The sequence below is a fragment of the Thunnus thynnus genome, chromosome 23 (genome assembly GCF_963924715.1).
Source record: "Thunnus thynnus chromosome 23, fThuThy2.1, whole genome shotgun sequence".
Lineage (NCBI taxonomy): Eukaryota > Metazoa > Chordata > Actinopteri > Scombriformes > Scombridae > Thunnus > Thunnus thynnus.
The window spans coordinates 22,961,127-22,976,582 of record NC_089539.1 but is presented as its reverse complement, the minus strand read 5'-3'; the positions used below and the strand labels follow the sequence as shown (position 1 = coordinate 22,976,582).

The following is a 15,456-nucleotide window of genomic DNA, read 5'->3' as shown; positions in this document are numbered from 1 at the left end:
GTATCCTGAAGAAGAGTTTGTGAATAGTCTGAAACTGTTGACTAACATCCTTCTGACAAAAATGTGGTTTTAGCCAAAGCAGCCCAGTTTAGTTGTTGATGTGAGTGTTTTATGCTGTAAACAGGAAAAAAACTCGTGATTTGTAGGTTTATAATGAAACTTGACTTGTTTGCACTGCAGGGCCAAATGATCCAAATAGGACTTAAACACTACACACACACACATGCACACACACATACACACACACACATACACACACACACACACATGCACAGCCTTGCTTTCTCTCTACGGCAGCATTCAGACTTTGATCTGTTGAACGACAATTTACTGCAGAAACGCTGAACGCTGCCAAATATGTGCAGAAGAAGCGCACACACACACACACACACACACACACACACACACACACACACTGTGCTGAGGTATGAAAACTGCAGTGTGTGCCTTTCCTGCAGACGGAGGCTTTAATGAGGGTTTAAAGTGAATTAAAAGTGAAGTTTCTTTTTTTTTTTAAGATCGTCAGCCATCAACTCTGCAGCTGAATATTTAACAGCCCCGTCCTCACAAGAAAAACGACTGTATAGCTCTAAAATTCATGCTGGCGAAAACAACCCTTAGTTACATTTACAGCGTTTAGCGGCCATGTTTATTATGACCCGCATGACGTCAGTATAAGCTGGATTGATAAGATGATTTTGCCTTATTAGGGGGAGGCGGGTTGGCTGCAGGAGACCATTGTTCACTTCCTGTTTCCAACCAAGAAACGTGTGATGTTTACAGTTACCATGACGACAAAGGCTGCGCAACTTTAAGAAAGTATAAACCACTTTTCATCATCATTCCCTAAACCCAACCAGACCTTAACCACGGTGTCGTCACGCTGTAAAAAACATCATTAGTGTCTAACAGTCAGAGAGTGTTACTACGGCGACTAGTTGGTGTAAACGTAACTATAGGTTGTTTGTCTCCGGCTGAATTTTAAACCTATACTGTCCGTTTGATTATGAAGATGTGTTGAAGTTTAAAAGGAACAGTCAGACTCAGAAATCAAAGCTGGCAGCGACACACGTTTGTTGCATCGTTTCATTCGCACTGTGTTGCCAGGAAACAGCCTGAGTCCAAATTTATTACACTAGTGGCCGTACGTTTCACTATCAGCAGAAAGTCAGCTTCACAGTCTTCTGTTTCGGACGTGCTCCGCACTTTAATGACCCTTTTTGGTTCACTCTGACGAGGACAAGGAAAAGATTCACAGTCCGATCAGGTGGTACGACGCCCTATAAATGAAGGCCAAACACCCGCCGCCACCGCCGCCTCGTCCTCTGCTGCTGCTGCTGCTGCTGCTGCTGCTGTGAGGAATCATCACGCACCCGTTCACGCTCCATCATGTCCGCTTCAGAACAGATGCTCCGCTTGTGTCTCCGGGGTTGGTGACATCAGGCGGAGGAGGACAGCTCCATCGCTCAGGAGGAGCAGGAGTGCATGTTGGACTCAAGCTGGATTTCCAGAAGTCGTTATCTCCAGTATTGTACACACTAGAGGCTCTAGGGATGGAGACGTTTGACGGTCAGATTGAAATATCTCAACAACTATCGGCTGGATTGTTGTGATATTTAATACAGACATTCATGATCCTCAGAAGATGAAACCGTCTGACTTTGGTGATCCTCCAACATTTCCTCTAGCGTCACCAGGAGGTTGACGGTTTTACGTATCTGGTGAAACATCCTAACATCTACTGGTTGGATTGGCACAAAATTTAGTCGAGACATTCATGTTTCCCAGAAGATCAAGTTCAAGTTTATTTAACACTCAACCTACACATGAATCCACACATTCACCAGACCGTCTGTTGCAGGGCTCCTTGTTCATCTTGTTGCTGGTGATGGTTTTTATAACTCTGGCTGGATGTTTGGGCTCGTTGATCGGTGTTAAAGATGTAGCGTAGCTCCTTTAAGGGATAGCTCAGTGTGTAGGTTGTGTGCATGTGTGTGATGTACAGTTTGATTATTTGTCAGTGAATAAATGTGAAGCCATGTTCTCACGTCTTGATTGTCACCTGCTGATTAAAGTGAAGGTGTTAAACCCTTCGGCTCCGGAGCAGAACACAGAGTCCTCTGTGCTTCATAATTACAGTCTGGACGCTGAAGCAGGAAAGGTTAACACTGGGTTAATTTTAACTATAACATGTGTAATTATGCGTATAGACTAGATGAGATGTGAGCTTTTTATGAGTTTTAATAATTACATGCCTGATAGTGGAAAAATGTTAATAAAGAAGCTACTATCAGCTGATTTCCAACATACTTTATTATCTTGTTTTAGTCTTGTTGATGTATTCAGCTTCACATCTATTGATTCCTTTATGTGTTTTATTTACCTCATAATGACTGTTAGAATTAGTTTACAGGTAGATGCAAATATACTTAAAAGAAACTTCAAAGAAAAGGTTTTATCTGTCCACACAATGTTCTCACCTTTTGTTTAACCATTTACCTGTTTGCATCTCTGGTAATGCTGCAGAATATATTTGGGACCAATCAGACGCCTCCCTGATTGTTGCATCATATCTAAAGCGACTGAAACATTTTCACAGTGCTGTAGTCGAACGTAACGACGTCTCTACGGCGTCCAGTCAACAAACATCAGACATACAGACAGAAACAACAAGATACAATAAATATATAAAGAAATACAGATGTGATGAACAGTTTTACAGACATTTGTTCTGCACATTTTTGGTTTTTGGTGAAATTTATCAACAACTATTGAATGTATTACCATGAAACTTGATACACACGTTCATGTTCCCATCTGGATGAATTATAATTCTGCTGGTGATATTTTGACATTTCATCATTTGTTTATGATCAAACCCCAGATTCAGCTGTACTGTGTTTAGTGCTAATTAGCAGATGTTTACTACTGTATGGTATCATGCTAAATTAAGATTATGAAGGTTTTTAACATTATATCTGATAAATATAATAACGGTTTGAAAACTGAACTTATTTTTGATTGTGAACCAGTTTGTCTTTATTGGGTCGTTGTTGAGTTTTCTGGTGTAAACACACAGTTGACTGAACTATTTCCAGATGAAATAATAATATTTAAAAGTTAACTGTGTCTCATTTCTTCTTCTTCTTCTTCTTCTTCTTCTTCTTCTTCTTTTATCTTCCAGTGGTTTGGTGATCTGGTGACTCCGGTCTGGTGGGAGGACGTCTGGTTAAAAGAAGGTTTCGCTCATTTCTTCGAGTACGTCGGCACTGACTTCCTCTTCCCGAAGTGGAACATGGTGAGTAAAAATCAATTAATGTTAGTTAAATTCATTTCAAACGTTTCATTTTAAGTGAGAGACGTCTGCTGTCAGATGATTATAATCTATAAAATAAAGAAAACAACTTTTATATCGATTGATAATTGATTAAAATGTGAGACTCACATCATCTTTAACTCTGATTACTTAAACATTAAAAACCTTGAATTCCTCAAACTTTGAACTTAATTGTTTAATTCAGCTTTTTGTTTTTAATTGAAGTCTTATAGATTCCAACAGGCTTTGCAGTTGCAGACATGTTGAGTAACAGTATGCATCAAAACTCAATGGTTCACTTACTGTCTTTTCAGAGCTCATAAACACAGATGTGTCTTCTTCAGGTAGAACACCTGTGAGTTCCTCTATGATTATTTTAATAATCTTTTATTGAAGGCAAACAGGAAATGTTGAAGTACGTTCAGACATCCTTAAGCTCCATCTCCTCACTTATTCATTCCTTTCTTTTTTTTTTTTGCTCTCTGATGGTTTCAGCTCAAGGCTTCAGTCAGATTTAGATTCAGCACATAGAAAATATAAAACCTGATTTATAAAAGAATCCATCAACAAGCTGTGGATATTAAATCAAACTGTGAACCTGGTTTGTTTTCCTGTTTGGGTTCAGACGTAGCAGACCTCTGTGACCAGTTTGGTTGTTGTACTTGACAATAATTCCCAGTGGAAAGTGTTGACAGTGAGGTCGGAGGATTATCCCGAGTAACTGGGGCAGTTTTTGAGGACGCACAAACAAAACACCATTCAGCTCCATTGTGTTGGTGTGGTGGCGGAATAAAAAAACCCAGACTGTCGGTGTTGTCAGACAGATTCATACAAATATTTCAACCGATCGATCGGTTGAACAGAAGATGCAGCGTCGAGTTTGAAGGACGTGAAACTCTCCTGGTTACACCATAAGTCTGTAAAAGTATCATAAAAACAAATCTGAGGCTGCAACTAACAATTATTTTCATTATTGATCAGTCGCTTGGTCTCTAAAATGTCAGAAAATAGTGATAAAGATGTCGTGTTTTGTCCAACCAACAGTCCAAAACCAAAGATATTCAGTTTACAATCACATATGACAAAGAAAAGCATTAAATCAGCACATTTTTGGTGTTTTTGCTTTAAAAATGATGATTATTTGATTATCAAAATAGTTGCTGATTAATTTCTGTCAATTAATCGACAAATCGTCGCAGCTCTAAACAAATCCCAACCCTGACTGCAGCTGCAAGTCTTTTGGTTCCTAATGAAGACTTTATTGTGGGGACTATTTTTAGAGGCGGATGAATCCATGTTTGGTGTTCTAGTGAGTGTTTCGAGCAGCAGGACGGTTTGTGTGTTCATGGTGATGAAGGAACATGTCACCCAGTGCAGCGATGTGGCTCATTGACGTGTTTTTAATAGTTTTTACACAACAACGGAGGAATAAGACACATCAGGCTTTGATACAAACACAACACAGTAGATCAGTTTATTGTTGGTTTTGGTCTTTAATTTTGTTGAATAAGAAAAATGTAGAATATCAGCAAACATTAGTATAATTTCAAGGAGCATTTTGGTATGAGTTCACTTTCAAATTCTTTGATAATTTTAGATTGATTAGGCAACTATTACCAAATATTAACCCAATTCACCCGTGCAGCAAAGGCTCATGGGTATTTAGAGCCATCCACCAAACCCAATACCAAACTGGGGGGAAAAAATTAAAAGATTACTCAGAAACGATGTTGAAATGGAAAAAAATGATTATATCAGAACAGCATCTTATAACAAAACAAATTCTTTATTTCTTAATTTGGATCCCAGTCCTCCTGGGTTCACCACAACATGAGCAACAATTAAACAAACAGCAATTTAAAATCACATTGATCAATAACACTAAAGCTAAATAAGTCGATTATAAATATTAGAAAATTAGTGAAATAATAATTTGTCAAGATTGAGACAAAAAGAAAGTTAAAACGATCAAAAAAAGGTTCAAAAACTGTAAAAATATTCATCAGATTTTGTTTTAGTGACTTTTTAAAGGATGATCAGTGATCACTTTATGTTTATTAGACAAAAAAACAACAGAAAATGAGAGTTTACAGTGAAGAAGAATACTTAAAGAACCAGCATCTCTTCCCATTTTGTGCCTTTATTTTGAAAGTGCTCATAATAGCTAATAAACATGTTCAAAACAAATATGACTATCTGAAAACGTCTCTCTGTTTCTCTTCACTGTATAAACCTTTACATAAGGTATGGTTCCATTCGGACGTATGTGTAATAAGAAGAAAGTTAAAAGTGGCTGTTGAGGAGGAGGAGGAGGAAGTCCTGACCGCCAGGTCTCCTCATGAACTCCGACTCCTTCCTCCGCTCGCACGAATCAATATCCGATTCCCGACTTCGCTGAAGAAGCTCGACAGAAAACATTCAGCCCGAATCTGCAGCAAGTAAAAGTTCTGTTCAGTTTTATTCAACTCAGGTTGGCAAACAAATTGATGCAGAGAGTGAGTCAGCTCAGAACACTATAAAATTAGAAATTAATTCTTCCTCAAATTTACTCGTCTCCCCCTTCCTCCTCCTCCTCCTCCACCGAACCCCCGACAGAAGAAAAAACTTCTCAGAGAAACTGTGAACGCACCAGAACTTTAAATTACTGCACACACACACACACACACACAGACACACACACACACACACACACACACACACACGTCCTCCTGCTTTGTTTCTGCTGAAGTACGTTGTGATTTACTTCTAATAGAGAACGTGTTACACCAGAAACACCTTATCTTCCTCGCGCATACACAGTCTGTTTGTGAGCGACATGGCATTTTTAAATCCCTGTTACTATGGTTCTGCACGGCTGGACTCTTTAATAGAAACAAAGTGTTTCTCCAATAACAAGCACAACAATGATAAAGCGTTCTGTTCCTGATAAAGCAATTTATTTATAATACAGGTTTTTTTTTTATTTCAAAAAAAAAAAAAAAAACTGTTTTCTATCAGCGGAAAAAGTCACAGCGCTGCAGGGTGAGGAAAACAAAACACAGCGGGAGGAATGTAAACACAAATAAAAATATGATGAGGAAGAAAAGACGGCGTTTATGTGTTACAATCTATCAGTGAAGCACTTCAGCCAATCAGGTTGCATTGCTTTTCCTGCACATCCTGGTTTGAAAAGTGACCTTAAAACACAGATTGAAGAGGCAGCATCACTTTAATACTGACATGAAGAGACAAACGCAGCCTCGGAGGAACGTCGTGCATCTAAAAGCAGCTGGATTTGTAGATTCTGATGATAGAAACGTGAGATTTAGCTGAAATGTTTATACTGAGGTATCTCTGCATTTACAGGTTTACTGTTGGTTTCCTGCACAGTTCAACACTGAATCCACATCTTCAAAACTCTTCATATAGTCAACTTAACCAACACACTGCTGGGTACATATGAGGCCAGAACAGAGACGGTAACGTTTTATTTTGGAGAAAAAAGTTGTCAACAAGTATCGGCACTAAAAACAATTCAGCTGAAAAATAAAAGACATTAAAGGCATTAAAAAAAATTACAATCTTTTTTCAGTGTCACTGGTTTTCAGTTTCAACTCTCTGTCAGTGTTTAGGTGTAGAGAGAGGAGGGTCCTCACTGGGACTACATTACCCAGAATGCCTTGCAGTCCAGGCGATGACATCATGGCTGAGATTTTGAGCCAGATTTTCTCTCTAGGACTGTTAATATGTCACTTTATTTAATATTCTTTCAGGTGAGAAAGTTTAGGTGGTCAGTTTATCCAGATAATATTTTCAGAGATGTGAGGAGCCGCTGGCCGGGTGAGAACAGCCAATCATCTCGCAGCCTGAGTCCTGCGTCGTCATCCTGAGGAGAACATGATCCAATCAGCTGATCTGTGCAGCTCTTTGGTGATTTACCGCTGGCTCTAATGTCTCTGCAGCATTTTGATATATGATATTATTCCTTCTGGAAGATAAACGTTGGTCTCACAGATGAAATCTAACAGTTGTAGCTGCAACATTAGTTTGTCTGAATGTAAAGTGAAGCTTCATGTTTTTACTGGACAGAACAACAGCGCTGCCTCTGAGGCTCTATATGTACACATACATCACATTTACATACATATAAATGTATTAAAATGAACACATCAGTCTATATTACAGTTTGTTTTATTTTATAGTTTGTACTTCTGAGTCCAACTTGCAAAGTTCTCAACACACCTCCAATCCAGTCTGTAGTGTAGCTATGATATTATTATTATTACGGACCTCCTGCACTCTACACCACAAACCGAGCTCTCAGGTCCTCCGTCCAGGGCTTTCTAAGTCTACCTCGGACATGTTTGAAGACTCGGGGAGATCGACATTGTGCTCTGGAATAGTTTCCCGGTAAGCTGAAGGTCCTTAGATACTGTGGAGTCTTTTAAAAAGCAGCTAAAAACTCACCTGTTCAGACAGGCGTTTGGCTAATATGTGGTATTGTATATTTTCATTTGTCTATTTTATCTGCTCTCCTTGTTTCATCTGGTGTCTTTGTTCTTATTTATTTTGATCGTATTTGACTGTGAAGCACTTTGTGACTGGTGTTCAAGTTGCTCGCTCGCTATAATAAAAATCCAAACTGTTATGTAGCTTAATAAAATAAAATAAAATGTAATATAGACTAATCTGTTAATTTTAATACATTTATATGTATGTAAATGTGATGTATGTGTACATATAGAGCCCCAGAGGCAGCGCTGTTGTTCTGTCCAGTAAAAACATGAAGCTTCAATTTACATTCAAACTAATGTTGCAGCTAAAATTGTTAGATTTCATCTGTGAGACCAACATTTATCTTACAAAAGGAATAATATCATATATCAAAATGCTGCAGAGACATTATCAGATCGTCATGTTCTCCTCAGGAAGATGATGCAGGACTCGGGTTATAAGATTACCGGCTGGTCTCAGGTTAGCGGCTCCTCACATCTCTCGAAGCGTTTACAAACAGGCTGCAAAGCATACTGGGTAATGTAGTCCCAGCAAGGACCCTCGTCTCTACACCAGAACGCTGACAGAAAGTTAAAACTGAAAAACAGTGACAGTGTAAAAAAAAAAACTGACAGGAAAAATCTGCAGATTAACACTTCATAATGCAAAAAAATGTCTAAATCAAATAAGATTATAAGTTTGTAATTTTTTTTAATGTGTGTTTAATTTTTCACCGTTTTCGGTGCCAGTACATATTTCACTGCCAATAAAACTTTTTTTTTTCCAGTCCAAGTGTTTCAATGCCAACGTTTCCTTTTTTCAGTTCAGGTTTTTTTTTTGTTTTTTTTTTTGATGCCAAATTTAATTTTTCGATGCCAAAATTTTAACTGTCGCTGTTCTGCCTCCGTATGTGCCCAGCAGCTCGTTTTACACACTGAGATAAAAACACTAACAACAGGCAGCACATGAGGGTCTTTTTACGGCCGTATGTGAAGTTACATCACTGGTTTATTGTGTTTATGTAGTTTGAATGGTTGATGTATCTACAGTGTATCTGCAGGGATGAGTCATAGAAATGCAGCAGGGAAGTTTTCAGCTTTATTTCTGTTTTTTGGTTGAATAAAAATACATTTCAGTGTGGTTACGATTTGGCAAATTGCTGTCTGTCTGTATGAATAAATAAATGTTAGATTTTTTTTTTTTTTTTTGAACATTAACTGAAGAGTTTTATGTGTAAAATGTGCTGCAGATACGCAGAGTTTTGTCGCTTTGTTTGTGTTTGAGTGAGAAAAGTATTCAGGACGTTTAAAAGCCGTGGTCATCGAATGCTTTTTGTCTGAAAGAAATGCAAATGTGTCACAGTTTTGGTCGGTGATTGTTGCCGTTGTGTCGACTGCGGTGAGAGTTTTGAACTATGTGGACTCAGTGTTGAACCCTGCAGGTAACCAACAGCTGTTTCTACACAAATATATTCTCATTTACACTCATTTGCCAGTTTATTCAACTTCATGGTCAGTTTGTAGGCTGTTGTTTGTGTTGCTAATATATAAATGAGGCTGACAAAACCTTAGAAACACAAACAAAACACATTATAATATGAATATTACACATTATTAATGACGGTTGGATTCATTGCAGTGATGTTGTATTAGACTGTTTTATCCAGGTGAATGTAATAAACTGGTAAACTGACTATAAACACACTTTGATGATTTAAATGCAGCTTCTTTCCTCATTGGTTAATCCATTTGTAACAGGAGAAGATGAATATTGATCGTCCTCCGCTCTCTTTAACATGAATATTTCATATTCTCTATTGGAAGTCTATTTGTTTCACGTCAGCTATCTGTTGGATGACTTACCTTTCACCTGCTCTCTCTCTCTCTCTCTCTCTCTCTCTCTCTGTAGAATCAATATGTGTGTTTGTTTGTTACCTCATTATCATATCAACTGGATATCTGACACATTTACAGTCTCTTTTGGGCACTAAAGGAGGGACTTTGGCACTAAAAAGACAAAGATATCTACTAGATTTGACTCATTTGGACGCTGAAGCTTCATATTAGCGTCTGTGGATTTTGTCCTCCATCACTTATATTGTAAGTGTATTATGAAGGAACCTTCTAATGGTCAGTGTGAAGAGGAGGAATGATTACAGCGAGGAAAACATGTTTCATTTGGGCTCCTGACTGTTGTTTTAAGACACACTTGAAAACATTAATGACGCTGAGATGAAGAGGAATTTGGAGGGAAAACAGGAGAAGAGGAGGTGGGAGTGAGGGAGGATGGAGGGAGGAGACGTTTCAAAGGTCAGCAGCTGCTCCTGAAAATAGTCTTATCCTCCACCTGTGTGTGTGTGTGTGTGTGTGTGTGTGTGTGTGTGTGTGTCTGGGTTTGTACTGAGTGTTGGCCTATTAGCCGTCCCTCCACATGTGGGTCCATCTGGTTCATAATGACCATATGGACCAGATGGAACCCGCCGCCCCGCCCCCCCTCCTCTCTCTGTCTCTCTCTCTCTCTCTCTCTCTCTCTCCAGGTGATTTAAAGTCTCCGTTAATTAGAGTTGATGTCTCATTTAGTCCGTTTTTTTTTTTTTTTTTTTCCCCGCACCGAGTAATTTTGGTTTCATCCAAATGTGCCATTTAACTAATTAACTAATTGTGTAATTTGTGGTGGTGTCCCCTGATTCAGGCTGTTTACACGTGTGTGTGTGTGTGTGTAGGTGTGTGTAGGTGTGAGTCTGTTTACTAGAAGATGAAAGCCATAGTTTGTCTGTCTTTGCCCGGGCATTAGTCCAATCCTCTGAGGAGAGATCGGTCTTTATAAACACAGAAAAGCATCCAGGTATTAGTCTGAATCGCTCCTCCTCTTCTGTCAGCTTCGAAGGAATTTATTTCAAAAACAAAAATTAATTTGATAAACTGCTTAGTTGTCTCATCACTCTCACACCAGACATTAGACAGGTACAGGTACATTGGCGCTTGGGAACAACAGAAACATTAAAACCCCCTGAATCACAGAATGAGACTGTTTCTGTTTTGGAAGTTCATTCTAAGACTTAAAATGAGACTCTTCACAAACCCAAAATCAACATAGTAAGAGCCAAATTTGCCAAGACTTAGCCTGATCCCAGCAGACACTGTAATATCTAAATCTTTCTGTTGATTCTGGTGTTCATTAAAAACTTAATATCTTCAGAAACTTCTGTTTAACAAGATGTAGATTCATTAAAACCAAATCTACTAAATAAACAACTTTAATCCAAGAATTACACAGAACCACACCGGGCCAGGAATTAGCCTGATCCCAGCAGATACTGTTAATTTAAAAAAAAAAAAATATCCTGCTCATTCTGTTCATTAACGACCAAAACTTAATAAGCCAACAACTCTATTGCTTAATAAGATGGAGGTTCATTAAAACTAAATCTCCATAGTAAACACTGTAATCCACGTATTAGACAGAGCCGCAGTTCTCAGGATTTGGCCAGATCCCTTGGGTAATTTAGACAGAGCTTGTTAAAGCTCAACATGTTTGCCGATGTCTACTAAAACCCTGAAACCAGGAAAGCAGAAGAGGAGAGGAGAGGAAAGAAAGAGAGGAAAGGACAGAAAACGAGTAAGGAATAAAGGGAGGATAACAGAAAAAAAGAAATAACGACAGTGATGAGTGGAGAAAATGCAGTGAAATGGGGCAAAAAAGGGAAAAAAACAAGGACGAGAAAAGGTTTGAGTGGAGGGATCAAGGTTAGGCAAAGGAAAAGAGGAAATGAACAACAGAGATCACAATAAACAAAGATTAACCGGAATAATTACAGAACTAAACGTCTGTTTACTGAACCAACTGTTCAACTAAAGGACAATTTGGTCACTGACTTTGTTTTCCAAATTTCATTATTTAACTGGAAGCCGTTGAAAGCTGATCTGGAACAAGATCAAAACAAACGTCCAAGTGACCAAAAATCACTGTGGAGAGTATTAATTACAATGTGAGGACAACTGGCCAATCACACACCTACAGTACATTGTGGGGACTCACCGCTCATACGGGGACAAAAACAACTAGTTCCCATTTTCAGTTGGCTAGAGCGTCCAGAGAAACACAACACAATGTCAATACAACGTCCCCACAAGTGACAAAGACATTGTTTTTTGTGTTTGCAGGAGAAGCAGCGTTTCCTGACTGACGTCCTCCATGAGGTGATGCTATTGGACGGCCTGAATTCCTCCCACCCGATCTCCCAGGAAGTGGAGCAGGCGACCGACATTGACAGGGTTTTCGACTGGATCGCCTACAAAAAAGTAAGTACCTGTTCACACCAAAATCAAGTCATCCTCATGGATGTTTTCATCCTCAAGAAACAGGAAGTGCTGGAAACTTGGTGACAGAGAAATATGTTCTCGTTGTCTCAATCCACGCCTGCATTGTAATTGGATCTCAATATGCAAATTAGTTCAAATTAGTTAGTTTCCAGGTCTGTATTTATATTCTGGGGCTCTACTGGAATATCTTTGCATGATTTACAGTTAACATCTCCGTATTTATCTTCTACTGGTCCTTTATGCAGCCCCTCAGTTCAGCCTCTGTCTGAAACAGGCTGTTTTAGCTCCTGTCTCTTTAAGGCCCGCCTCCTGATGAGCCCACTCTGTTCTGATTGGTCAGCTTTCACTTCATTTTCTGGTTTTTTACTCAAAATATAAACTTCTCAAATCCATCCGTACATGTTGGAGCTGAATCAGATCTGAAATATGAGAGTGAACAATGTGAACAACACATTAAAAAAAAACTTAGCAACAACTTTAGCAACAAAGACCACAGAACGGACGGCCATTTGTAGGCATGTGCGATTGATCTGACATCATCACGAGGAGGAAGTAGAGGTAACATTACAAACAAAGCATTCAGAGCAGGCCCTGGATTTTGACTTGCAGGGAGCAGTTTTACATACGTTCACTGCAAGTTTTGGAACTTTAACCATGTTTAACATCCAACATAACACTATATAAATAACAGAAAATCCCCTTTAAGAATGTGGTCACACTGAACACCCTGCTGAAATCCAATCACAATGCGAGCCTGACCCCTTCTAAATGTCGTCTAGCTGATCAGATCACATTCTGACCCCAGTTTGTTCTGCTGGGCAAGTTGTTGAGCTACTTTGGCCGGGGAGCTAACCAGTAACATGCTACCTAGCTAGTAATATGCTAACGCTAGCCAGCAAACAATGACCTGACATGCCAAGATAGCTAGCTAAGCTATTGAAGAGACGTATTTGCATCTACTCCTGTGTCACGACTGACTACAGAACATGCCATCTCTTTTGTGGAGTAGTTTATACTTTGGCAGAGGAGGGCAATATAACAGTAGATGGTGCCACAAAGCTAATACAATAGCTTCCTCCATTTTGGACTCTACTTTCCATCCAAGGTCAGTCCTGTCTGGACAGTTGATCAATTTATGGTACTAGTTTAATGGTACTAGAAAGCTCAGGTACTACTACGTTTCCTCTGCTTTTCTACTGCAAGCTAATCCACTGATCACAGCAATTCCAATTGAATATATTGATTTATGTCAGTCAAGAGAACGTTTTCATCTGTTGTTGTACCTTCTGCCGTCTGTAGGGGGCAGCGCTGATCCGGATGCTGGCTAACGTGATGGGACAGCCGCTGTTCCAGAAAGGACTCAACGTAAGTTCATGCAGCTCCAGCTGTGTATATATCTGAGTACAACAGGGACAGCTGGATTTTGGCTTTAAAGTGGTTTAAAGTTCACCAGCACAACATGGAGACAGAAGGTGTGTGTGTGTGTGTGTGTGAGTGAGTGTGTTCAGCCATATTTTGGCTAAACCCCGACTGTTTGGAGCATATGAGCGTGCAGATGGGCAGTGAATAAGTGGATTTGGCTGCAGGGACGGTTTGAGAGGAAGTTTTGCTGCTTTTTTTTTTTCTGCTGTGAAATCATGTCAATATTACAATTCATTGTTACTGACCTGAATTCAAGCTGCTGTCCTTCATGAAAGAGCAAACTGCAAACTTTTTAAAGCTACTACTCAATGCAACAGAGGCTAAATATAGATTTTGCGTATCCGGGAGGATTTTAGAGATGCTAAGCCCATGGGTTCAAGTCACCTCTTCCCCTCTACCAACAACACACACCAAAAGTAAAGTCTCTCATTTCAATTTTTTCATGTTTTATTTATTCAGTTCACTGTTTTAAAGCTGCTCAAAGCCTTTTACACACTGCAGGGAATAAAGTATGACTATAATGTCCCAAAATTCATGTCTGTCTCCATATGATAGACCTATCTGCCCAATCAGGCTACAACTACTGGAACTTATCATACAAAGAGAAGTTTTTTTGCTAACTATTTACTTTATTGATTAGAGAGGCTGCTTTCATTAATTGGAAACACTTCCAATGTTACTGCAGCAAATATAGACTTTTATTTTGAAATAACAGATTAAAATAATTAATAAAGTTAGCAACTCTCTTAATCTGGAGACGCACTTTTCATTTCTGCTGTTGTGTGATTTCTGCAAATATTTAACAAACTCAAACATTCATTTAACACATTATAGACTGTACCTGAATCTCATTAAGGGTTATATTTTGTATGGAACACCACTAAAGTCCTGTTCCTGTTGGGAAGTGAGTGTAAAAATACTGGAATCAGCCGATATAACATTCATGTACATTTTTAATTTCAGAATATATAAACCTCCCCCTTAGTGTCACCACTGGTATCAATTTACATATGGATGGGAACAATTAAACTATAATCCATGTTTGAAATTTGACACTAATTGAACGCAACGGGGGCAAAGAGTCGGGGATGTTTGCACCCAAACATTAAAAATTGAAATTTAGTCTAATCAAGTACCACAAGTTCCCTGTTTTAAGGTTTATTTAGGGACGAGTTCAAAGTAGAATTGGATAAATTGATCCATGGTGGAGCAGGGCAGCTTGTACAACGTGATGAAACATGAATCAGAGGGGAAGCAAAATAACTTCTGGGGACAAAAATGATTCTTTACTGAAATCCCACCTTTAAATATTATTGATAGTCTGTTTCAATCTGGTGGTTTGATCGTGAACGTGTCTTTATGACCGGAACATGAATATAACAGCATCAGTGGTGTGGCTCTCTGATGGGTCACGCTGGCTGATGTTAACGTCTCAGACACATCAGAGAAAATTAACTCGCTCCATTAGATTTTATTTTACAGCAAAAAAAAGCCAATTTTTGCTGCTAAATTGGAGTTTATAGTAAAAAATGAAGTCGTGTGAGGTGACAGTGGGTTAAATATAGGTTTTGTTCTGAATACAGTCATGAAAATATGTATGAATCCCACACAAACACACACATATGTACACACACATACACACATTATGCCCTCATTTTCCTACAGAAACTTTCAGTGACCTGGAACACACTGAGAACCAGATTCTATATAAAAACCATGCTGATCCAGCAGAGAAGAAACACAGAAAAGAACAGTTTTTGCGCTACAGGTCCATGTACCATGTGCTATATATCAGGACACACTACCTGATATTCTTCTCAGCAGCTGTGTTCATGTCCCCTCATTCTTAGTGCATCTATACACTCTAATCTAATGAACAAACGGAGCTAAAGTGTAAAATAAAGTAAGTAAGCCCGCAGTTTA

The 15,456-nt window shown here is 38.9% G+C and overlaps 1 protein-coding gene across 2 annotated transcripts in view; it reads left to right on the top strand.

Annotated features, from left to right (window-relative positions):
- The window catches only part of LOC137175656 (thyrotropin-releasing hormone-degrading ectoenzyme-like), a 204,256-nt gene that overhangs the window by 135,020 nt on the left and 53,780 nt on the right, over nt 1-15,456 (top strand). For both annotated transcript variants that reach the window (XM_067581467.1, XM_067581468.1), the window contains 3 exons: nt 3,185-3,298; nt 11,953-12,090; nt 13,411-13,476. In XM_067581467.1, coding sequence (XP_067437568.1) covers nt 3,185-3,298; nt 11,953-12,090; nt 13,411-13,476 — 318 coding nt within the window. The remainder of the gene's footprint in view (nt 1-3,184; nt 3,299-11,952; nt 12,091-13,410; nt 13,477-15,456) is intronic.